We start from the raw sequence: 27749 nt of genomic DNA, 5'->3' as shown, positions 1-27749 counted from the left end.
TTGTGAAAAAAACTGAAAACCTTAACCTTTCAGGCCTCTAAAGTAAGACAAGATTAAACCTGAGAGAAAGTGCTGTGCTGCAGTATGTAAGTTAGAAGAGGGCAGATACAAAGATTGCAAGTACTACACAAAAGACTATGGTAACAGTAAGTGCAAATAAGGTGCAATCCAAATATATACAATTTCTACAATGCTAAAAACTGGTTGCCAATATGAATGATACATATTGTAGAGTTGCATTACATACATACAGTTGAGTTACAGCGTCAAATCTGATGTGTCAAAGTTCAAGAGTTCATTGTTAATAGCTTCTAACTGATTCATAACGTACTTGATTTATAAACCATTAATAAAGCTATTTACAATAAACGGGCAATGTTGTGCCATCTCTACCGAACGTGCGCATGGAGGTTTAAAGCCCTCATTATTGACACACGGTTGGACCAATCACAGTGAAACACCGGCGCCAGCTAGCCAATCACGAGCATCTTCAGCGCGTTTGCCTGTCCTCTGGCTGAGCGGTATTTCAGTGAGTACATGTAAGTATAAATATCTTTTTTTCCTTCTATGTATATATCGAATTTGATACAACAAAACCAGGTGTGTGTTTACTCCACGTGTGTGGAATGTAAAACTGCAGCTCAGTCTTGACCACGCCGAGCTGAAAACAGACAGCTGGCGGCAGGATGCAGAGTCATCCGTGGCTACCAGGTGGCTACTGCTCCAGTAGCAGGTTCATTATGGGAGCACTGGGATGAGCTTTGTTCCGGTTCTATGTTCCGTTTCAAATCTGTTTCTTTATTATATCATCTGGTAAAATTGTGATTGTCGTGTCAGTCTAGGAGAACCTTACCATCCCCTGAAAGAAAATAACAAAATTATAGCTTTACATTAATAGACTAGTGGGCTAGAAACATGTCCAGAATGAATGTCCAAGGAAGAACTACCATTTTAAATATATTTGAATTAATCTACTGCTGGATAATATGTTCATTAGTAAGTTCATGAGTGGAGTGACACAGCAGGAAAAAACACCTCATATCTCCTGCAGTCTAATATATATATATATATATATATATATATATATATATATATATATATATATATATATATGTATATGTATGTATAGTACTAATTTCATAGTATTTATTTGTTTATTCTGTTTTTTTGTTACTTTACTTTGCAGTACTTGTTTTTTATTTTCTCTTGCACCAAAGCACCAAGGCCAATTCCTTGTATGTGAAAACCTACTTGGCAATAAACCTGATTCTGATGACCTTTATGATTATTTATGACCCATATGTTTCTATGTAGTGAGGCCTGTCTGAGGCTTTCCTCCTATTTGTCCACCCTGCAGCAGCCTGTCCTCTTCATCATGGCTTCTGGAGCTTTGTTCCCCAGCATGGTGTCTGGGTCCCGCGGCTCCTCCAGCAAGTACCTGGTGGAGTTTCGGGCCGGTAAGATGACCATGAAGGGCAGCACGGTGACCCCTGACAAGCGCAAAGGCCAGGTTTACATACAGCAGACCGACGACTCGCTCATCCACCTCTGCTGGAAGGATCGGACCACCGGGAACGTGGATGATGTAGGGGACACCTCCTGCATGTTATACAGGCTCCACCTGTGTTTGACTTAACATTAACCCCTTTTCGTGTCCTGATTTAGGACCTGATCATCTTCCCTGATGACTGTGAGTTCAAACGGGTGAACCAGTGCACCACCGGACGAGTCTATGTGCTGAAGTTCAAAGCTGGCTCCAAAAGACTCTTCTTCTGGATGCAGGTATGCAGCACACACTTTGGTTTTCACTTGTTAAAAAGACACAATGAAAATTGTACAAGAGATAAACCTGTATTGTGCAGGTAATGACAATGTTGCAGATAGATTGTTCACAACAGTGTCTTTTTAAAGGAGTTGGGAGTCAAGTAAGTTATTCGGTTCATAAAAGGTTCATGCAATCAGTAGCTTTCTTCGTATCTCTGGTCAGGCCCGGCATCTCCTCCACATTACAGTGAGGAAAATAAGTATTTGAACACCCTGCTATTTTGCAAGTTCTCCCACTTGGAAATCATGGAGGGGTCTGAAATTGTCATCGTAGGACTGTGAGAGACATAATCTAAAAAAAAAACAAATCCAGAAATCACAATGTATGATTTTTTAACTATTTATTTGTATGATACATCTGCAAATAAGTATTTGAACACCTGTCTATCAGCTAGAATTCTGACCCTCAAAGACCTGTTAGTCTGCCACTCCATTTATTATCCTAAATTAGATGCACCTGTTTGAGGTCGTTAGCTGCATAAAGACACCTGTCCACCCCATACAATCAGTTAGAATCCAACTACTAACATGACCAAGACCAAAGAGCTGTCCAAAGACACTAGAGACAAAATTGTACACCTCCACAAGGCTGGAAAGGGCTACGGGGAAATTGCCAAGCAGCTTGGTGAAAAAAGGTCCACTGTTGGAGCAATCATTAGAAAATGGAAGAAGCTAAACATGACTGTCAATCTCCCTCGGACTGGGGCTCCATACAAGATCTCACCTCGTGGGGTCTCAATGATCCTAAGAACGGTGAGAAATCAGCCCAGGACTACACGGGAGGAGCTGGTCAATGACCTGAAAAGAGCTGGGACCACCGTTTCCAAGGTTACTGTTGGTAATACACTAAGACGTCATGGTTTGAAATCATGCATGGCACGGAAGGTTCCCCTGCTTAAACCAGCACATGTCAAGGCCCGTCTTAAGTTTGCCAATGACCATTTGGATGATCCACAGGAGTCATGGGAGAAAGTCATGTGGTCTGATGAGACCAAAATAGAACTTTTTGGTCATAATTCCACTAACCGTGTTTGGAGGAAGAAGAATGATGAGTACCATCCCAAGAACACCATCCCTACTGTGAAGCATGGGGGTGGTAGCATCATGCTTTGGGGGTGTTTTTCTGCACATGGGACAGGGCGACTGCACTGTATTAAGGAGAGGATGACCGGGGCCATGTATTGCGAGATTTTGGGCAACAACCTCCTTCCTTCAGTTAGAGCATTGAAGATGGGTCGAGGCTGGGTCTTCCATCATGACAGTGACCCGAAGCACACAGCCAGGATAACCAAGGAGTGGCTCTGTAAGAAGCATATCAAGGTTCTGGCGTGGCCTAGCCAGTCTCCAGACCTAAACCCAATAGAGAATCTTTGGAGGGAGCTCAAACCTGACTGATCTAGAGAAGATCTGTGTGGAGGATCCCAAAATCCCTCCTGCAGTGTGTGCAAACCTGGTGAAAAACTACAGGAAACTTTTGACCTCTGTAATTGCAAACAAAGGCTACTGTACCAAATATTAACATTGATTTTCTCAGGTGTTCAAATACTTATTTGCAGCTGTATCATACAAATAAATAGTTAAAAAATCATACATTGTGATTTCTGGAATCTTTTTATTTTTTTTTAGATTATGTCTCTCACAGTGGACATGTACCTACGATGACCATTTCAGACCCCTCCATGATTTCTAAGTGGGAGAACTTGCAAAATAGCAGGGTGTTCAAATACTTATTTTCCTCACTGTATGTGTTCTGCCCTCAGGAATACATCCTGTGCTCTTTGCAAGGTCACTTGCTTTCATGATTAACACATGAATGACAGAAATGCTAAAACAGCAGTTTGGATGCAAATGGTTTAACAAAACTGAAGCAAAAACCATTCTAAGCATAATTTTTCTAACAACTGCCATCTCATGCATTCACACAAGGAAAAAAAGCATATAGCAAGTTGTATTGTGGCAGGCTTTTTTTTCAGAAATTAAGGAATAGATAAGGCTGGTCATAATTTTACATTTTCTTTATTAACAAATCTATGAAAAGACCAAAAACAATGAACTGGTCCTACTTACAAGTATTGCCTATGTAGCCAAAGCCTCATGTAGTTTATCCCTCCGTGCCACAGAGATCCATTGTTGTCCAAAACTATTAAAACACATCAATGAGCCACACTGTTTCACTGAGTGACATGTGCCTTCATCACAACGAGGGCATTGTAGTTTATTTTGAGTCAATCCCACATACACTCTCCTGCTGCCGTAAATATTCACTAGAGCACCAAAGGTGTATTAATCCACAGCTGAAAATAGTCCCCAGCTAATGTGCTACTTACTCCTGTTTGTCTAGCTTTTCCCAACTTAATGAAATTTACATTTTTAAAAGAAGCGTTTATGGTTTCCGAGTTGTTAAATATAGAATAATGCCACTTGACACTTGAAAGTCTAACCAACTCTTGCATCTTTCCAATTTATTTTCAATTTGAATCAACAGAGACAAGATTATTATTATTATTATTATTATATTATTAACACAAAATTATATCAATGCCTAATGTAGAAAAACTACTGAATAAACATAGTGTAAACATAAGTGAGCCAGATAAAACCTGGTCTGAGTATTGTTTTTCTGATCTCAGGAGCCAAAGAGTGACAAGGATGAGGAGCACTGCCGTAAAGTGAACGAATATCTCAACAACCCTCCCATGCCCGGTGCTCTGGGTAGTGGCGGCAGCGGAGGTCACGATCTGTCTGCTCTGGGGGGTAACAGATGCTCACATAACTGCTTTCCTGTAATGTGCAAGAACCTGAAATATTGCCACCATAAAACATCTAAAAACTGAATTTAATCCTGATGCTGGATGTCACCTGTTATTGTTCTTATGTAAAGGAGAGGGTGGTCTGCAGAGCCTTCTGGGTAACATGAGCCACAACCAGCTCATGCAGCTCATTGGACCAACTGGACTGGGGGGGATCGGTATGTATCTACAAAGAGGATAATATCTTGGTAAATGCAGTTTGATGCTCTCAGGAGGAGAATAACGTGGCTGTTTCTTTCTGAATAACAGGTGGTCTCGGGGCACTTGCTGGCCCAGGATTGGCCAACCTCCTGGGAAGCAGCAGCAGCAGCAGCAGCAGTGTTCCTGCAGCCAGTAATTCCTCCACAAGGTATCTTTTTTTTCTTTCTGTTTAACATCCAAGAAAGATATACTGTGTTTTTTTTTGACAGTTTATGTTGTCTAAAACAGCTTCTGGCTCTGTACCTTGTATTTTTGGGCCTACTTGGTTGTTTGGTGGCATCATATTTGTATTACTGCTGATAAACAAACAAAGGAGATGTGATTTTGCGAAGAAATATGAGGGGCAGCTGTGACAGACAGGAGGAAGAAGAGCATAACAAAATCAACTGTTTGAAACATGAACAGTAAATCAGGTACATGATAATCAAAGATTGAGTGCATCTTTATAGACTTACCATTTTAAACCAGTCTTTAACAACTACATTGGGAAAAATCTTGAGCTTGAAGGTTGATTATTGACTTTGGAAATAGCTTAAAAACAAATATTAGCAAAAGGTCCACTTATAGTAAATACTTTTTTAGCTTTAAGCTAATGGAGAAAGCTTTCAGCTGAAAACTCTCAGCTGAAAACTCCAGAAGATTTCCAGTAAGTATAATTTTTTGGGGTCAAAAACTCTATGGTGAAACAGCAAATTCCAGTTCCTTCACACACAGTCACATCTAAGGCTGCAACTAACAATTCTTTCCATTATCGATTCATCTGCTGATTATTTCTCAATATGTTAAAGCCTAAGGTGACGTCTTTGGATTGCTCGTTCTGTCCGACCAACAGTCCAAAATTCAAAGATATTCAGTTTACTCTCATATAAGACAAAAGAAATCTGTAAATCATCACATTTAAGAAGCTATAACAAAGGAACGTTTGGTGATTTTGCTTTAAAAAATGACTTAAACGATTAAGTTTCTGTAAATCAATGAACCAATTATTTGTTGCAGCCCTACTCTGATACTAGTTGAGGGACTAAAACCATAGTATGTTCAGCATTTTTGCCTAAAAAATGACTTAAATGATTATCAAAATAGCTGCTGATTAACTTTCTGTTGATCATCTAAACTATCGATTGGCTTATGTCACAGCTAGATTAATAAATCAGAATACACATCAGTGACTGGAATAACTTGTTCTCTGGTTGTTATTTCTGTCATGCTCACTGTTGTTCTCCACACCTTCACGTACTAAACACATAAAGTTCAGTCTGAATTCTTTGAGGTTGTCGAAATGCATTCCCGCCAAAAGATACAAGTAACTGAGCAGCAGTAGATTATGTAGGTCTAAGGAAAATGGGTACAACAACAGAAAAAACTTAAAACATAAAATATCACAGGTTGATGTGTATTAGTGTCTCATGTTAAAAGTTTTAATAATAGTCCAGTGATCTTTTTCTCTTTCCTCTCAGTCCGTCCACAGCTGTCACCCCCACCTCCACCTCTGCTGCCAGTCGTCTCGGCTCCACCCAGGTGCCCACCACCCCCATCACTCCCTCCGCCACCACAGTGGCCTCGCCCACAGCCACCACCCCCTCCACCCCTGCTGTGTCCTCTGTAGCAGCGGGGGCAGCCAACCCCACACAGCCCATCCAGCTGAGAGACCTGCAGAGCATCCTGGCCACCATGAATGTGCCCGGCAGCGGACAGGGAGGTGAGCAACCGACGCTCCACACAACTGAGACTTGACAAAAAGTTGAATTAACCACCAGAGGGAAAATATATAATTAGGCCTAATTAGTGTAATTCCACAAATAGCTATGCAGAAAATAATTACCATTGTGAACGCAGCAGTCTCTGTAATAGTGTGTAATTTGAACATGATAAATTAAATGTGTTGCAGAAGCAGGAACCCCCTGCAATCTGTCGCTGTTTTAAATGTAATTTAACTGTACTACACATCCTGCTTCATGGATACTATTTATCACCCTCACCTTGCCCAGAGATTCACGTTTAAAACTAGAGAATACTGAAGAAGTAGTAGAAAAGGATAACCCCTACTGTACACAGTAGACAGACACAGTTAGAGACCAGCCAGTCAATATAGTGCAGCATTTAGCTAGCCTCGTGAGACCGCTGGCAGAGTCAGGTTAGCATTTAGCAGCTAAAGAGCCAGATATTTCCCTCAGGAGTTGGTGGAGACCAAAAACAAAGCTAAAACAGATTGATTAGATTAGATTAGATAATACTTTATTCATCCCACAATGGGGAAATCCACTTATTACAGCAGCAGTTTTTCCACAACAAAAACCAACCAACAAACAAACAACAGGCAAACAACAGACAATGTGCAAAAAACACTGAATGAATGTAAAGTGGCATTATACAAGAAGTATTTAAGTAAAGTAAAGTGAGGTGGCCATAGTGCAAAAAAATACTGTAATGTAAGTAAGTAATTGACGTGAAATTAGATTGAAAAATATGTAATTACATAACAGCAAAAGTAATTAACCATAATATAAATTATATTTAAGTATGACCATAATATAAATAATATTGAAAAGGTAAGTACTTGGAATGGAAAAAATATAAATACAGATGGAAAAATATAAATACAGATAATAACAAATATATACATAGAGCCATGCTGAGTGGTGGGTGATTGAGACAGGACCCGAAAAAATAAAAATAAAAACTACATTATCGGGTGGAGCAGGTGTTGTAGAGTCTGACAGCGGCCGGGATGAAGGACCTGCGGTACCTCTCCTTCTTACACCGTGGGTGTATCAGTCTGCTGCTGAAGGAGCTGCTCAGGGACCCCACAGTGTCATGTAGGGGGGTGAGAGGTGTTGTCCATGATGGATGTCAGCTTGGCTAACATCCTTCTCTCCTCCACCATCTCTATGGAGTCCAGAGGACAGTTGGAGTTACATTTATCCTATCGATCACCTTCTTGGGATGTGGGAGTTATAAATTAACTACTACAACAACTAGTCATTTCTAGTCATAGTTCCATTATCTTTATTGTGGCTGTAATTGCCACCGTTCATCATACCCCCAACTGGCACAGGCAGACAACCGCCCACCCAGAGCCTGGGTCTGTCCGAGGTTTCTCCCTAAAAGGAAGTTTTACTCACCACTGTCACACTAAATGCTTGTTGTTGTGGGAATTACTGGAATTGTTGGGTCTTTGTAAATTATAGAGTGTGGTCTAGACCTACTCTATCTGTAAAGTGTCTCGAGATAACTCTTGTTATGATTTGATATAAATAAAATTGAATTGAATAAATTACATTTGTCACTATTTTCCCACACTTTATAGAGAAAATAATAATGTTTAAAGATATGTTCTCACAGGACAGCGACCCTACAAACATATGATGATCTTATAGAATACGATGCATTGCTGTAGATTAAACTACCCAACAGTATATTAACAAGATAAAATTAGCTCAACCTTAAACATCTTCAGCAGTCATATAAAACATACACATTAATGCAGCAATAATATCCATCCAGAATCATAAAACGCTGACAGGGAACATTTTACTACACAAAGAGTACTTTTACTTTTCATACTTTTTGAAAGTACATTTTGCTAATAATACTTGCATACTTTCACTCAAGTAAGGTTTTGAATACAGGACTTTTATTGGAGTATTTTCACAGTGTGGTATTAATACTTTTATTTAAGTAAAATATCTGAGTACTTCTTCCACTACTGTGTATGTTTGTGAATTCCTAACACAAGTAAATTTATTAAAGTTCCATGACTTGAGAGCTGTGGTTTTCCTACTGCAGTTAAATGCATCAGTGGCTAGTACTTCAGTTAAAGACAGTTAAACATTCAAATTCCTGCTCATCGTCTAAAGGGCATAAACCCCATCAGATAGATTTTAGATTTTACAACTGTAGGAAAATGTGGATGTTTTTAGACTAACCAGTCAGTTGTGGTGTTTGTTATCTGCAGTGGACCTCGCCAGCGTCCTGACACCTGAGATCATGGCTCCCATCCTTGTCAACCCTGAGGTGCAGCAGAGGTTGATGCCTTATCTGCCGTCTGGAGAGTCCCTGCCTCAGAGCACAGAGGAGCTCAACAACACGCTCAGCTCGCCTCAGTTTCAGCAGGTGAAGTGTGCCGCTGAACACCCTCAATAACTCAATACAATCTTCCTTCATTCTGAGAAAGTTTATATTTAAATTCAATATGAAAATGTTGTTTTTCTGTTTCCTCGTTTTGCCATTGAACACCAGCCTTGTATTTTAAGAGATATGAATGTATATAGACTTGAGATCATTTAACATATACCCTCTAATGTGTTGCCTGTGTATCTGATAAATAAAAAAATTAAAATTAAAAAAATTAAAATTTTCTGTCCTTGGGTGCAGAAATAGCATATTAAGTGAGATACTATTTTCTCCTTTTAGAAGGATTCTGGTCATTATGAGTCTCTCTCTCTCTCTCTCTCTCTCTCTCTCTCTCTCTCTCTCTCTCTCTCTGTGTCTCTTGTTGATATTTAGCATCTTGTTGTACTGTATTTGTCCTTATTCTTGGTGTTTATTGTCTCTCCTCAGGCAATGAGCATGTTCAGCAGTGCCCTGGCGTCCGGGCAGTTAGGGCCTCTGATGAACCAGTTTGGTTTGCCTGCGGAAGCTGTGGATGCAGCTAACAAAGGAGGTCAGTGTCACATCAAGCAGAGAAACTGTAACTAACTGAAAAAATTTTTTTATGACATACTGTACTATGACTTTTTAAAATATTTTTATGACATACTATACTATGACTTTTTTTTATGACTTTATGACATACTGTACTATGACTTTTTTATGACATACTATACTATCACCTTTTTATGACATACTATATTATGACTTTTTTATGACATACTATACTATGATTTTTTATATTTTTATGACATACTATACAATGACTTTTTTTATGACATACTATACTATGATTTTTTATAACATACTATACTATGACTTTTTATATTTTTATGACATACTATACTATGACTTTTTTATGACATACTATACTATGATTTTTTTTATGACCTACCATACTATGACTTTTTTGGGGCATTTCTTTAGGCCTTTATTTATATAGGACAGCTGAAGACATGAAAGGGAACAGAGGAGTAAACCTCTATACAGTGGGGAGAACAAGTATTTGATACACTGCCGATTTTGCAGGTTTTCCCACTTACAAAGCATGTAGAGGTCTGTCATTTTTATTGTAGGTGCTCTTCAACTGTGAGTGACGGAATCTAAAACAAAAATCCAGAAAATCACATTGTATGATTTTTATGTAATTAATTTGCATTTTTTTTTATTGCATGACATAAGTATTAGATACATCAGAAAAGCAGAACTTAATATTTGGTACAGAAATCTTTGTTTGCAATTACGGAGATCATACGTTTCCTGTAGTTCTCTACTATACTATGATTTTTTATAACATACTATACTATGACCTTTTTATGACATATTATAGTATGGTTTTTTTATGACTTTTATGAAATACTATACAATGACTTTTTTATAACATACTATACTATGACTTTTTATGAATTTTTATGACATATTATACTATGACTTTTATGACATACTATAGTATGACTTTTTTATAACATACTATACTATGACTTTTTTATGATATACTATACTATGATTTTTTATAACATACTATACTATGACTTTTTATGAATTTTTATGACATATTATACTATGACGTTTTATGACTTTTATGACATACTATACTATGATTTTTTATAACATACTATACTATGACTTTTTATATTTTTATGACATACTATACTATGACTTTTTATGACTTTTAAGACATACTATAGTATGACCTTATATGACATATTATGCTATGAATTTTTTTGTGACATACTATACTATGACCTTTTTTATATTTTTATTACATACTATACTATGATTTTTTAGGACATACTATACTATGACTTTTTCTATTTTTATGACATACTATACTATGATTTTTTTATGACATACTATACTATGATTTTTTGTAACATACTATACTATTACTTTATATATTTTTATGACATACTAGACTATGACTTTTGGTTTTTTTATGACATACTATACTATGACTTTTTGATGACATACTATACTATGACTTTTTTATGACATACTATACTATGACTTTTTGACTTTTTATGACATACTATACTATGACTTTTTTATATTTTTATGACATACTTTACTTAGACTTTTTCGTGACATATTATACTATGATTTTGACTTTTTATGACAAATCATAGTATGACTTTTTTATGACATGCTATACTATGACTTTTTATGACTTTTATGACATACTATACTATGACTTTTTGTATTTTTATGACATACTACACTATGACTTTTATGACTTACTATACTATGACCTTTTATTACTTTTATAACATACTATACTATGACCTTTTTATGACATATTATACTATGACTTTTTATATTTTTATGACATACTATACTATGACTTTTTATATTTTTATGACATACTATACTATGATTTTTTATAACATACTATACTATGATCTTTTTATGACATATTATACTATGACTTTTTATATTTTTATGACATACTATACTATGACTTTTTGTATTTTTATTACATACTATACTATGAATTTTTTATGACATACTACACTATGACTTTTTATATTTTTATGACATACTACACTATGACTTTTTATATTTTTATGACATACTACACTATGACTTTTTATATTTTTATGACATACTATACTATGACTTTTTATGACTTTTATGACATACTATACTATGACTTTTTGTATTTATATGACATACTATACTATGACTTTTATGACATACTATAATATGACCTTTTTATGACATATTATACTATGACTTTTTATATTTTATGACATAATTAACTACTGACTTTTATATTTTTATGACATACTATACTATGATTTTTTATAACATACTATACTATGACCTTTTTATATTACAATACTATGACTTTTTTATATTTTTATGACATAATATACTATGACTTTTTGTATTTTTATTACACCTTTACTATGAATTTTTTGACATACCCACTACTATTTATACTTTTAATTCAAATACTCACACTCTTACCTTTTTCTCATATACCTCTTTATTTGTTTTTTTACTACTAAAATCATGAATCTTTTTAATTGTCACTATCTACTTTTATCTTTATTTTTATATTTAATGACATACCTTATTTATAAGACTTTTTTTTTATGACATACTATACTATGACTTTTTAATTTTTATGACATACTTAGACTTTTTCATGACATATACTATGATTTTGACTCAAATTATTTTATACATGAAACTATACTATGACTTTTTATGACTTTTATAATATACTATACTATTATTTTTAGGGACTATTATAACATACTATACTATGACCTTTTTATGACATATTATACTATGACTTGTTATATTATTGACATACTATACTATGACTTTTTATATTTTATGACACATACTATACTATGATTTTTTTATAACATACTATACTATGACCTTTTTGTACATACTTATACTATGACTTTTTTATTTTTATGACATAATTATACTATGACTTTTTTATGACATACTATATTATGATTTTTCATAACATACTATACTATGACATTTTTATATTTTTATGACATACTTAGACTTTTTCATGACATATTATACTATGATTTTGACTTTTTATGACAAATCATAGTATGACTTTTTTATGACATGCTATACTATGACTTTTTATGACTTTTATGACATACTATACTAAGACCTTTTGTATTTTTATGACATACTATACTATGACCTTTTTATGACATATTATACTATGGTTTTTTTATGACTTTTTATGACAAATCATAGTATGACTTTTTTATGACATGCTTTATTCTATGACTTTTATGACTTTTATGACATACTATAGTATGACTTTTTGTATTTTTATGACATACTATACTATGACTTTTTGTAGTTTTTATGACATACTATACTATGACTTTTAAGACATACTATACTATGACTTTTTATATTTTTATGACATACTATGATTTTTTATAACATACTATACTATGACTTTTTAGATTTTTATGACATACTATACTATGACTTTTATGACATACTATACTATGACTTTCTATATTTTTATGACATACTATACTATAACTTTTTATGACTTTTTTATGACATACTATACTATGACTTTTATGACATACTATACTATGTCTTTTTGTATTTTTATGATATACTATACTATGAATTTTTATAATTTTATGACATATTATACTATGATTTTTTATAACATACCATACTATGACTTTTTATGACTTTTTATGACATACTATACTATGACTTTTTGTAATTTTTATGACATACTATACTGCTTTTTTTATGACAACTATACTATGACTTTTTATATTTTATGACATACTATACTATGACTTTTTTATGACTTTTTATGACATACTATATTATGATTTTTCATAACATACTATACTATGACATTTTTATATTTTTATGACATACTTAGACTTTTTCATGACATTATACTATGATTTTGACTTTTTATGACAAATCATAGTATGACTTTTTTATGACATGCTATACTATGACTTTTATGACATACTATACTATGACTTTTTGTATTTTTATGACATACTATACTATGACTTTTAAGACATACTTTAATATGACTTTTTATATTTTTATGACATACTATACTATGATTTTTTATAACATACTATACTATGACTTTTTAGATTTTTATGACATACTATACTATGACTTTTATGACATACTATACTATGACTTTTTATAACATACCATACTATGACTTTTTATGACATACTATACTATGACTTTTTGTAATTTTTATGACATACTATACTGATTTTTTTATGACATACTATACTATGACTTTTTATGACATATATTATGACTTTTTATGACATACTATACTATGACTTTTTATATTTGTATGACATACTATACTATGATTTTTTATGACATATACTATGACTTTTTATATTTTTATGACATACTATACTATGACTTTTTTATATTTTTATGACATACTATACTATGATTTTTTTATGACATACTATACTATAACTTTTATGTATTTTTATGACATACTATACTATGATTTTTTATGACATATACTATGACTTTTTATATTTTTATGACATACTATACTATGATTTTTTTATGACATACTATACTATGACTTTTTGTAATTTCTATGACATACTATACTGCTTTTTTTATGACAACTATACTATGACTTTTTATATTTTTATGACATACTATACTATGACTTTTTTATGACTTTTTATGACATACTATATTATGATTTTTCATAACATACTATACTATGACATTTTTATATTTTTATGACATAATTAGACTTTTTCATGACATTATACTATGATTTTGACTTTTTATGACAAATCATAGTATGACTTTTTTATGACATGCTATACTATGACTTTTATGACATACTATACTATGACTTTTTGTATTTTTATGACATACTATACTATGACTTTTAAGACATACTATACTATGACTTTTTATATTTTTATGACATACTATACTGTGACTTTTAAGACATACTATACTATGACTTTTTATATTTTTATGACATACTATACTATGATTTTTTATAACATACTATACTATGACTTTTTATATTTTTATGACATACTATACTATGACTTTTATGACTTTTTTTATGACATACTATACTATGACTTTTATGACATACTATACTATGACTTTTTGTATTTTTATGATATACTATACTATGACTTTTTATAATTTTATGACATATTATACTATGATTTTTTATAACATACCATACTATGACTTTTTAAGACATACTATATTATGACTTTTTGTAATTTTTATGACATAATATACTGATTTTTTTATGACATACTATACTATGACTTTTTATGACATATATGACTTTTTATGACATACTATACTATGACTTTTTATATTTTTATGACATACTATACTATGATTTTTTATGACATATACTATGACTTTTTATATTTTTATGACATACTATACTATGACCATTTTATATACTATGACTTTTTATATTTTTATGACATACTATACTATGACTTTTTTATATTTTTATGACATACTATACTATGATTTTTTTATGACATACTATACTATGACTTTTATGTATTTTTATGACATACTATACTATGACTTTTTATGACATACCATACTATGACTTTTTGGGGTATTTTTTAGGCCTTTATTTATATAGGACAGCTGAAGACATGAAAGGGGACAGAGGGGGCGTGCTCTGCCAGGTGAGCTACCCAGGCGTCCATACTATGAGTTTATATTTTTATGACACTATACTGTTTTTTGATATTTTTATGACATACTATATGTACAATAAATCATGAAACAGTTCTTTTTTGCAGCTCCAATTTCTTAACATTCCTATCACTGCAGATGTTGAGGCTTTTGCCAAAGCCATGGAGACTGAGACAAAGTCGGACGAGGATGGAGACTCCAAAGACAAGAAAGACGACGATGAAGACATGAGTCTGGACTAAGAACTCTTAAAGTTTATTATTTAAGTTATTTATTTAGCTGCTTTGTAACTGTTAAACATTAAGGTTAAAGATTATGGTTAATATAGTAGAAACTGTCACTAAGACTCCTCTCCCTCGCTGATTGTGCCATGTTCATCCTCCAACAGTGTGTTGAATTAAAATAAACTGAACATGTATTTTACCTGCATGAGAGCTAGTCTGAGCTGTCCGAACACAATGGAACATTAAAACGATGAGAAACACGCTCTACTGTCATGTTTATTCTCCAGTTTTGTGACCGATTACTTCACTTGCTTCACTTCACTTACTGATACCGCTCTGAGGAGATGAAACGGCGTCATATAAATTGTGTTGAGTCAAAAAAACAAAACATGACTTTTCAGTGTCTGAACATATATTTGAAAAACATTCATTTTACAATATGAAAAAAAAAACTGAATATTTACCCATTTGACATCAACAATACAAGTGGATTTTTATCATAATACATTGGTCATAACTGCAGACAATAAACTGTTTTATTACGTTTCCCAGACAAGAACAATTTCGACATTTAAAAAATCTCTACAGCAGCAAGACTCAGAAAAGTCAACATTAAATATCACTTATGACAAGATGGTTAACCATTTCGCTGCCACTGTAGTTTCAGGCACTTTTTTCTCTCCATATTTGTACGCCTAAATCAGAAGAGTTACTACACAACAAATACTACAGTCAGGTTAATACTGTCTGGTACTTGTTATCTGTGAAAGCACAATCGGTTACCTTCCTTTGACTTACAATGGGACTACAGGTGATAGCTACGTAAGAACTTTTAAATATCTCTTTGGATTAGATTTTATAAGCCACTGAAAGATAAGAGAAAGAAAAATTCCTGAGAACTGAAAAAGACAACAACTAGCCTGACTAGGAATAAATTCCAGTGCAGCGTTTTGTTTTGTTTTTTAAATAAAAACATATCCCCGGTTAACGACATAAAAGATAAAAAACAAAACACATTTACTATAAATAATATGCCATCACAATCCTGTTTCTGTCTGGACACACAGCTGCCACAAGAATCTGATCCAATATTTTCTTTCTATTCACAAGTTAAATATATATATGTGGCTGGATTATTTTATTTTTTGGAGAGAAACAAAGAACCTAAATTAGAAAGGTCACTTCCATCCTTCTCTAATCTGATCTAAAAATCACATTTTCCACCAATCTAGAGTATCATGTATTTGTCTAATGGCTAAAAACACTTCAATGTCACAGTGGGTTTAAAAAGGCATTTACAAAAATCAACAGTATGGTTCTTTGTCATTCATAATAAATAGAATACAGACTGTGTATAGTAGTAAGAAAGGTGCAGGAGAAACGTCTTCCACAAACATCACAGTGCAGGTTTCATTTAAATAGAATACTAGGACGTACCAAAAGAAATCGGTCACAGAAAACCAAAATAAAAGCACAATTAACGTGCTCATTGAACATCTCTAACATAGAGTTCATGACTGCATCGACATCAGAACGTCACACGTACAAAAACACATTCAGAGAGACACACATGCCATTAAGTCTTAAAATATGGGAGTGTAAACTAGTTATTCTTAATATACAGTGAGCGACTTAAGTCACAACTGACTGAAAATAAATACTACCAGAATTATTTGTTTCCAATACCACAGTGTATAAACACACAGTCCTTTACCTTACCACACTCCCACTTGCTGATGTTATTAATGAAACCAGAAAATGTCAGTCTAACCCTGCTGCACCAGCCTGCGGTAGTGCGGCATGACTTTGCTCTCGGGGAGGTAAAGTCCCATCTCCAAGGCAACCAGCACCGGGAACTCCAGAGGAATCAACTCCCGTCTGTTGATACGGAAACGCTCTTCCAGCTTCTGCCCGTCCACAGGAAGAAAAAACAGAGGAATACATATTACCATGTAGTAAAAGTCTAAAAATGTTTAATAAAAATAAATAACAGTAGTATCCCGTTTAATGCCCATGCATCCAACAGAAAGGTTTATTTTTTCCATAGTGATCATATGTATGTATGTATGTATGTATGTATGTATGTATGTATGTATGTATGTATGTATGTATGTATGCACGCACAACTCTTGTGTCCTATTACGATATCCAAAATCTAAGACGATATCTAGTCTCATTGATATATTTTACTGCTGACCTACATGTAAAAAAAAGTCAGAACCGACGCAGTCATGCTGGTTTCTTTAGTGCTTGTTGTAAATGCACCTGTCTCACATGGACTGTCCTTATTAGTTTCAGAAACTAGGGACAGGGCCATTTTTAATTTGAGATTAAAATGGTTCTGATTCAATCTGTAAAATGAAGCAGATCTCCACTTCTAAACCAACCTCCACCACTGTTGGAGTAAAATCCACCCATTATGTCCCATTCACATGACTTTTATTGCTGCGGAGTGTCACAAGACGGTAACCTCTAGCATGAGTGTGTGTGAAACGGTTATTACCTACCGAGGCAGTTTATATACGCAATTGTAAAACATTTTTATGACATACTATATTTTTATGACATATACTATGACTTTTTACATTGTTATGACTTACTACATAAAGGGGACAGAGAGGGGGAATGACATGCAGCAAAGGGACCTGCGGTTGCTGCTTTTTTATGACATACTATACTATGACTTCTATGACATACCATAACTTTTTTATAAGAAACTATACTATAACACTATACACAATATAAAGGATTTTAATGCCTTACTATGACTTACTGTACAATGAAACGCTATATTATGAAAGTATTTGATATTTTAAATGGTATATTCCTTTTGACATACTGTGACTTTTGTTTAATGAATTTGTTTATGGCATATGTTTGCTAATTAAGACTTGATAATTTACAATTAAGACTTTTATCATTAATACAAACTAGCCCATATTAAGGTTATAATCCTTGATTTTAATGAAATCCGTTTTGATACTATTAGTGGTTGCCATTTTGTTGTTAGGCAATAGCCCTTGAATGCAGGTACATTCTGTACTTCTCTACATAATAGCATTCCCACGTGGGATTTAAACAGTTTGGGACTCACAGGAAACGATGCATGCAAGTAATCCAGGTTTACTGTTTGTAATTTTCATCACCCTCCCTCGTTGAGTCAGAGCTGAATGAAGTTACTGCTGATGCAAATATACATTTCCTACCAGTGCTAATTCGCATTAAAAGCATTCAGCTGGCAACACGCAGGGTGGCTGTTATTGTGAACGTTAACTGACCAAAAACAAGGACTACAACTGTGAATAATTTTAAAACGTTCCCTACTGTAGGCAAAGATCCTTTTCTTCATATACAGTGTGCATATAATCAATGTTCAATGGAAAGTTAAGTTATACAGTTTTAGAATATTATACACTACTATATTATTTCTAATATATTTCTATATAAACACAGACAAACACAATGTAATGATTAGGTATAATTACTCAAATCATAAATATTATTCTAATGTACACTGTTTACATATACATTGCTGACTTTTCTGCTATTAATTACACCACTAGGCCACTTTTGCCTTGTAATTTTGAGTTCAATTGCTTTTGTGTAGTAGGGCTGTGCAATTAATTGAACTTTTATTCGGCTCCTAGCGATCACAAAAACACAGCGATTGCCGCCTCTCCTTCAGTATTTATAAAAAATGTCATGAAGTCGTAATTATACGACTCTGCAGAGCTGTCTGCTCCACGAACTCAAGAGCACAGTCATCGCTCTCTCTCCCCTTTGAGGGTGAGCAACTGGAACAGTGATAGGAAGTCATCACTGCCGAAGTCATGGCAACCAAATAAACAACAGCGCGAGTACAGCAGTTTCTCCTCAGGCAGAGTGACAAACAGCAACAAAAGCCTCGACGGCTGATTTACCATGAAAACCCTGTGAATTATGAAAGCTACAGTCGCTTGGAAAATAGCGTTATGGGCACTGACTTTGATGAATTTACTGTTTATCAGATCCCAGGTAAGACAAGAAGCTAACGTGCATGAGGGTTACAGGCCAACGTGTCCTGCGTTGTTTCAAGTTTCTCCACTGACATCTGTTTCTGTGGAAACTTTACTTACGTCGATGAGTTGTTTGACTTCTGGCTTCCGCAGATCGCTGCTGATCTTTGCTGCCAGCAGCACGCACGCCGCCGCCACCAGCTTCCTGTTGTGCTTGTTGAGGCGTCCCTTCAGCACCAGCTTCTCAAAGTAAACAAAAGCCATCGCTATGGTGACCGGCTGTAGACCGCAGTCTTCGCTCATGGCCCCCATCTCCCTCTTCAGGCTAGTGGAGAGAAGTCACAGTTACTGATTGGCTTTCTGAGAAAGAGTGCACTGTGTTTGAACCAGATTAACAACCACAAGGAATTGTGGAGAGAAGTACAACAAGTTTTCAGCCTTCAAAAGGCTGTTAGAGGACATTCCAAGGGGGTGTGTAATCTATCTGCACCTTCTTATCTTGCTCAAAGTTAGCTTGATGTGAGGAAACTTCTCCTTGAAAGTCTCATTCATGTCCTTCTTCAGATCAGATGGTTTCACGTACTCAACGACAGTCGTCTGCAGAGATGAAAAACAAATCAGCATGCCAGTACAGAAGTGACTTGTGTCAGCATGAATTACAGTTGCAATAAAGTTTTACAATTGCGTATATAAACGGCCTCGGTAGGTAATAACCGTTTCACACACACTCATGCTAGAGGTTACCGTCTTGTGACACTCCGCAGCAATAAAAGTCATGTGAATGGGACATAATGGGTGGATTTTACTCCAACAGTGGTGGAGGTTGGTTTAGAAGTGGAGATCTGCTTCATTTTACAGATTGAATCAGAACCATTTTAATCTCAAAATAAAAATGGCCCTGTCCCTAGTTTCTGAAACTAATAAGGACAGTCCATGTGAGACAGGTGCATTTACAACAAGCACTAAAGAAACCAGCATGACTGCGTCGGTTCTGACTTTTTTTTACATGTATGTCAGCAGTAAAATATATCAATGAGACTAGATATCGTCTTAGATTTTGGATATCGTAATAGGACACAAGAGTTGTGCGTGCATACATACATACATACAACACACATACATATGATCACTATGGAAAAAATAAACCTTTCTGTTGGATGCATGGGCATTAAACGGGATACTACTGTTATTTATTTTTATTAAACATTTTTAGACTTTTACTACATGGTAATATGTATTCCTCTGTTTTTTCTTCCTGTGGACGGGCAGAAGCTGGAAGAGCGTTTCCGTAACAACAGACGGGAGTTGATTCCTCTGGAGTTCCCGGTGCTGGTTGCCTTGGAGATGGGACTTTACCTCCCCGAGGCAAAGAGTCGTACGCTACCGCGAGGCTGGTGCAGCAGGGTTAGACTGACATTTTCTGGTTTCATTAATAACATCAGCAAGTGGGAGTGTGGTAAGGTAAAGGACTGTGTGTTTATACACTGTGGTATTGGAAACAAATAATTCTGGTAGTATTTATTTTCAGTCAGTTGTGACTTAAGTCGCTCACTGTATATTAAGAATAACTAGTTTACACTCCCATATTTTAAGACTTAATGGCATGTGTGTCTCTCTGAATGTGTTTTTGTACGTGTGACGTTCTGATGTCGATGCAGTCATGAACTCTATGTTAGAGATGTTCAATGAGCACGTTAATTGTGCTTTTATTTTGGTTTTCTGTGACCGATTTCTTTTGGTACGTCCTAGTATTCTATTTAAATGAAACCTGCACTGTGATGTTTGTGGAAGACGTTCTCCTGCACCTTTCTTACTACTATACACAGTCTGTATTCTATTTATTATGAATGACAAAGAACCATACTGTTGATTTTTGTAAATGCCTTTTTAAACCCACTGTGACATTGAAGTGTTTTTAGCCATTAGACAAATACATGATACTCTAGATTGGTGGAAAATGTGATTTTTAGATCAGATTAGAGAAGGATGGAAGTGACCTTTCTAATTTAGGTTTTTTTTTTACATGTATGTCAGCAGTAAAATATATCAATGAGACTAGATATCGTCTTAGATTTTGGATATCGTAATAGGACACAAGAGTTGCCTTTTCCTGGTTTTAAAGGCTGCATTACAGTAAAAGGATGTAATTTTCTTAACACACCAGACTGTTCTCACAGTTCTATCATTTGCCTTTACTCACTTAATCATTATATCCACATTACTGATTATTATTTATCACAAATATCATTGTGTAAATATTTGTATATTGTGGCGAAAATCGATAGAGGTATTATCGCCCATTCCCAAAACATAGTTTTAGAATAGAATTATTGATCATCATTTAAAATTTTTAGTGCTTTCCATATGGAATAACCAATGACAAAAGTTTTTGCTAAAATCTTCACTTACCCATTATATAAGTCGATTAGCTTCCTAGTTACTTTAGCTAGCAGTACTGACAGTGGTTGCTACAGGTCTGATTATGCTGAAACTCAGCCTCAAACACGCAAAATTCAATTAGTTTACAGGTGTGTTAAGGTCTCCCAAAAGCCCATAATCGGATACAAAAACATTTTAGTCGAACTTTGAAAGGAATTATTTTAAATATAAAGACGCATTACTACATGTAACATCCACTCCTTACATCCACCCGCTCTGCTGTAACTTTCCCTGTCTGCAGTCTTTGTCACATGCAAGCTACCAGGAGAAACCAAGTTACTATGATCCCTTATCCGGATTATGAAAAACTAGTTTTCTCGTTGTTAATAAATTAGCTTATTCGAGAAAGCCGGCTGTATCCTGAATATTTAACTGCACGTAAACGAACAAACTCTCACCACGTATGATGCAAATATCAGAACCCTCTTATGTCTCCCACAGGGCCACTGGGGGTCACTGAGCAGGTTAGGATCGTACTCTACCACCTCCTCTATACCTGGGGGAAAAGAAGAAAAAAATAAAAAATAAAAACACTGAGGATAAATAACTGAGGTCAGTTAAACGGTAAAGAAGCAGAGGTGTGTCTGTTGGTGTAAATTGGAGCCATACATTGGTCCTGTGCCACGCTGCTGTTCACACGAGCCGGGGTAAAGTTCCTCTGCCCGTTGCCACGGAAACGGGACTGAGGGGTGAGAGCCGTACCGTTCTCTGGAGCGCCGCCACTCTTCTGCCTCACCAAGGCATTGGTCGGATAAAGGAGCTGAGTGTGACACCACCTGAGGAGGGAAAATAAGGCCGTCAACAACCTGAAAATGAGGCAGATTTATCAGAGTAATGAGAGTACTTCTCTTCATCATGGCACTATACTGCATATCACACAGACATCATTTACCTTTCCATAGTCTGCAAGCTCCACACCTTCCAGGGAAGGAAGCAGGTCAGCAGCCACCACAGAAGACAGCCTCTGTCTCTGAGTCTCCAGCTTAGGATCACTGTTCAGAAAGAGTCACAGACATTTTGTCATTTTCACCGCACAATGAACTCACACTGCCCCTTTCTGATGAACGATGAATCACACAGGATGATGAAAACATAAAAGCGAGTGGTGGGTGTTCTCTGCTTGGGATTGTGCTTTCTTTGTACCTGAGGTGAGCCCTCTCTCCATAGGGCAGCACTGAGAAAGCAGCATATAGCGACCGCTTGGCACAAATCAGCACGATCCTGCAGGACACAGCAAGTACAGGCAGACAAAACAGATTTAGTGTCAGTCTACAAGCCACAGCCACTGCTACTCAACAGCTACTGTACTCATGATATTCATCATTGCTGGAGCTGCACTGACCATCAGTCACTGAGCCACTTCTATGTTGATCTGAGTCACTACCACTACTAGCTGAACAGCTATTAATTGCCCCGGTATTAAAATCTGATCTAAGTAATATGATCACAAAGGGACAGCTGTAAGTACAGGTGTGAATGCACCTAGGGCTCATTTAGGACACATTCACCCGATTCTACCTGCCATTAACATCCTTTCTGAGTGATCAGCTCATAAGTGGAGAACCGGTGAAAACTTTGTAACGACGCATTGAGATCGGCTCTCAAAAACCACATTTTGGGAGGTGGTTTGAGCCATAGAGTCTCCACATTATAATATCAGTGAGAACGGGAATGATCCTATTAAAGACCGCCTACTTAGCTCTGAGCGGAACTACGTACTCCTTCAAAGTATTGAGATGCAAACACTCACATTCTGAGGTGGTCTGGGCCACATGTGTACACATTCAGTCCACATTACGGCAGTGTGCACGCATGTGTGTCCTGGCTGGGCCACATTAAGGACCTTCTACTCAACTGTGAGAGGAACAACATACTCAAAGTATTTCACGTCACTGAAACCACTGAGAGTGAATTGAACAGCAGATTAACCGATAATGAAAAAAGTCTGATTGCACCTCCAGATAAGCATCTGATTCTCCCAAAAACATATAACCACCAATATTTTAAAAACAAAGAAGGTTGTAGCTAGCTAGCTAGCTAGCTAGCTATAGAAGTGCTGTTCTGAAAAAAAAACAAAAAAACATTTTGTCTGCCAACAATAAAAAGGAATTTTCTAAAGTTGCGATTGTATCTCCTAATTAAGGTAGCTGAAAATAGGATATATTTTTATCATTAATAAATTATCAAGACTGTTCGTAGTAGTAGATCAACTTTCTGTCACTCAACTAATCGTAAACAACCTTCTGGGTTTGTAAAGTTTGTGGGATATTTATTTTTAGAAAAAACTGATATTGTGATCTCACAAACTGGGGCTAAGAGCTGCACTGACTACAACCAGGCAGAAGCAACCAACAAATGCAGTACACATTCACTAGAACTCTATTGTTCACACACACACACACACACACACACACACACACACACACACACACACACACACACACACACACACACACACACACACACACACACACACACACACACACACACACACACACACACACACACACACACACACACACACACACACACACACACACACACACACACACACACACACACACACCTCAGGGAGAGATATCAAATCTCTTACAGGGGACAATATTGCAGCACAGAAATCAACTTGTGTTAATTAGCTTAGTTATATGACCCAGATAGCTTTGCTTCAGCTCAGTAAGTAAAATGCACTGCCTCAAACAGAAACAAAAACTCAGACCTGTGGGGCAATTTAGGATTGCTTCATCATTGTTTTGCACACACCAGCAGAAAACACATGACACATTACATGTATGTGGGCATGAAATGTTAGTAAAGTGGAGGAGGAATGTAAAAAATGGATGTCAAAAACAAATGGTTTGGCTAGTGAAAAACAACAACAACAAAAAAACAACTATATGACATGTTGTTTTCGGTATCGAAGGGCAGTATGAAAATATTCCTAAAAAATTTATCCAAACAAATGCCACACGGTTTTATAACAGGTGTCAACCGACTTAACAACAGTGTTTATTTCAGTCCCATCATGCTGTGGAGTAAGCTTACCGTTGCTGCAATATAGGGTGTTACATTTCTACACTGCACCTCTTTTGGCTTTTGCAAAGCTTCCAATGGTGATTAAATTTACTGTAGCAGTCACCACGCAGCAGTTGTACTGCTATTATTCCTCTGCAAGCCAAACTAAGTCTCTGTGCCAGAGTTAAGCAGCTTTAAAGCAGGAGTAGAACACTGCTTGTGAGTAAAGGCATATTTCAGAGTCCAAAATAAAGCAGCTTTTGTTTGTATTACATTTTTCTAACAGAAAAATTTGTGCAGCATTCCTCATGGGTTCCTCTATTGTATATAGCAGTGGTTCTCAAACTTTTTTCAATAATGTACTCCCTGTGAAACATGCTCTGAGCCAAGTACCCCCTGACCAGCGCAAAGCATTTTTTGGTATAAATAAAAGGCTATATAAAAGAGGTACAGGTCTGATTGACTAAACAACAACTTCGTAACTGAAAATCGCTTAAATGCTACTTCAAATGTTTAAAAACCATGACTTCACAAATTCATTATTATAGTATAATTTTTTCAGGGAATTATGCATGACTGATATTTTTAAAACATATTTAAAGAAATCTCATGCACCCCCTGCAGTACTCCAAAGTACCCCTAGGGTACACATACCCCCATTTGAGAAAAACAGTAGTCTATAGTATGTAAAATGTATTTGTTATGTAGACTGGAGACTTACCTAGATCCCCTGGTATCGTACTGCCGCATACTTTTGATGAAGTGGACTTTCTTTGGCACTTTAGGTCCAGGAGAACCAGAGACATTCCTTAACCTGAGTAGAAATCAAGTAAGACACGAAGACACACTTTATTAATGCATCAACCAAACAAAAAGGGACCTTCACATGATATGGCTCAATCTGTAATCTGTGATGTAAATCTCTTTAGCATCACAAATTTGGAGGTAAAGCCTAAGTAAAGGGTCGAGATTTATTAGGGTATTTTCTCCAAACAGCTCACATCATAAACCTGACAAATGATACAAGAGGTGTGTCTTATTTTAGAGCAGACAAGTGACAGTGATTTGTATCCAAGACTCTAATAACACAAGACATCAATCAACCCTGCTGAAACAACCTAGCTATATAGCTACTCCATCTATATATCCCATATTATTTATACTCATACTTGAAAATCTTTTAAATACAGAAAATACTGGAACAGAGAATGAAAGTGAATTCCTCTCATTATACCTGGTGGTTTCATTTCATGCGGAAGTGAGTAGCCTGTTTAAAGGCCCATGTTGAAACGGTTGAAACACCGACCACTACTATCCTCACCTCTGCCGTGAATCCATAGAATTACCGGTCGGGACCGGGCTCAGAGCGGCGGGCGTTGACCTGACACGGGAGCAGGGCTGGTGTCCGGAGGGAACAGGAGACATAGGGGTGTCCGGGGTTAGCGTAACGGCCGCAGTGCCACCCTCCAAAAATACCTCGTTTGCCCCAGCAGGTCCAGGAGATATTGCCAAAGGTCGGGTAGGACTGACTACCCCTGGAAAACTGGAGGACGAGCCACTACCTGACGCCGCGGGTTCTGTCACCTGGGCGACCGGTTCTTGGCGACATGCCGACGGCAGGGGCACGACCGTTGCGCCGCCGTCTCTGTCCCTGAGTCGTTGCTCCTCGGCGGCTTTTTGGTCGTCGTTTTCATCGCTAGGCTGACACTGGGGTCGTCCGTCGAGTGAGATATTATTAAGGAACAACAAAGCCGCCTGTCTCCTCCTGGAGTCTTTCGTTTTCCTCCGGTGCTCTCTGTGTGTTTTAACTGACTTACCGTTACTGCCGGTGGACTGCAAACCGCAAACAGCGGTCGCCATTCTAGTTTGAAATGTGGCAGTTGAACGCAAAGGCAACTAAACGCAAAGCATTAGCCTCGCCCCTCCGTGCGCGGATTGGCTGTGGTGGCAGTTATGTATCTTGCTCGCAGTTGATTGGGTCTAATATAATAGTGGGAGGTGCTCTTGAAACAAAGGAAGTATTCACCAAATTCACCAATTAAATTTGATGACTGATTTTTTTTTTAATGAACTGATTAAACCACTTTTTTAAATCAAAGCTTAAACTTAATTACGTAAAATTGTGTACAAAAAAGCTTTTTGTAGGCTTTATAAGCAGTAACTAATGGCCTTATTGATGTGAGTACATAATTGACTAATGATTTGTATCAGTTAAAAGCCATCATTAAAAAAAGAGAACGTTTTGGTGTAAAACTATTCCTTTAGCTGGTGTTTATATTAATAATAATAATAATAATAATAATACATTTTATTTATATAGCGCTTCACATGGTACTCAAAGACAATTTACAGTAAAACCAGCACATATAGCTCATTAAAAACAGATAAGCTATAAAACCAGCACATAAAACAAACATATTAAAAGCAATTCAAAACAATAAAACCAGTAACTATCAGGTGAGAAATGTAAGACTATTGTATGTGGAAAGCTAATCTGAAGAAGTGTGTTTTGATGAGTGTTTTGAATGTGTCCAGGTCAGTAGTCACGTATCTGTATGAGTAGGGAGTTCCAGAGTTCTGCAATGGTGAAAGCTCTGTCACCCCAGGTACTGTGCTTGGTCCTGAGTGGTGTGGAGAGGAGGTTAGCGTCAGAGGAGTTGAGGTTACGGGGGGGATTGTGGCAGTGGAGCAGGTCTGTGAGGTAGGACGGAGCCTGGTTATGGAGGGCTTTGGGGGTGAGGAGGAGGACTTTAAACTGGATGCGTTGGGAATCAGGGAGCCGGTGGAGGTTCTGAAGGATGGGAGTGATGTGATCACGGGAACAGGTGTGGGGGAGGAGACGGGCAGCAGAGTTTTGGATGTATTGGAGTTTATTTAAG

At 36.1% G+C, this 27749-nt stretch overlaps 2 protein-coding genes across 2 annotated transcripts; one reads left to right on the top strand and one right to left on the bottom strand.

The window, feature by feature from the left end:
- The first annotated feature begins 435 nt into the window (after window positions 1–435).
- LOC120559362 (proteasomal ubiquitin receptor ADRM1-like) lies at window positions 436–15691 on the top strand. The gene is made up of 10 exons (XM_039801026.1): window positions 436–539; window positions 1358–1585; window positions 1666–1782; window positions 4455–4578; window positions 4706–4792; window positions 4884–4983; window positions 6293–6534; window positions 8791–8948; window positions 9396–9498; window positions 15339–15691. The coding sequence occupies exons 2-10, from the start codon at window positions 1376–1378 to the stop codon at window positions 15440–15442; spliced, it is 1245 nt and encodes a 414-aa protein (XP_039656960.1). The 5' UTR covers window positions 436–539; window positions 1358–1375; the 3' UTR covers window positions 15443–15691.
- On the bottom strand, window positions 15683–26761 carry LOC120559364 (CDK5 and ABL1 enzyme substrate 2-like). The gene is made up of 9 exons (XM_039801027.1): window positions 26192–26761; window positions 25592–25684; window positions 23002–23079; window positions 22736–22850; window positions 22468–22618; window positions 22257–22354; window positions 19910–20016; window positions 19540–19744; window positions 15683–17331 (listed from the first exon to the last, which is right to left on the bottom strand). The coding sequence occupies exons 1-9, from the start codon at window positions 26728–26730 to the stop codon at window positions 17191–17193; spliced, it is 1527 nt and encodes a 508-aa protein (XP_039656961.1). The 5' UTR covers window positions 26731–26761; the 3' UTR covers window positions 15683–17190.
- Window positions 26762–27749: the final 988 nt, after the last annotated feature.

The sequence above is a fragment of the Perca fluviatilis genome, chromosome 5, assembly GCF_010015445.1.
Source record: "Perca fluviatilis chromosome 5, GENO_Pfluv_1.0, whole genome shotgun sequence".
Lineage (NCBI taxonomy): Eukaryota > Metazoa > Chordata > Actinopteri > Perciformes > Percidae > Perca > Perca fluviatilis.
The sequence above is the reverse complement of the archived record's forward strand: the minus strand, read 5'-3'. Positions and strand labels throughout refer to the sequence as shown.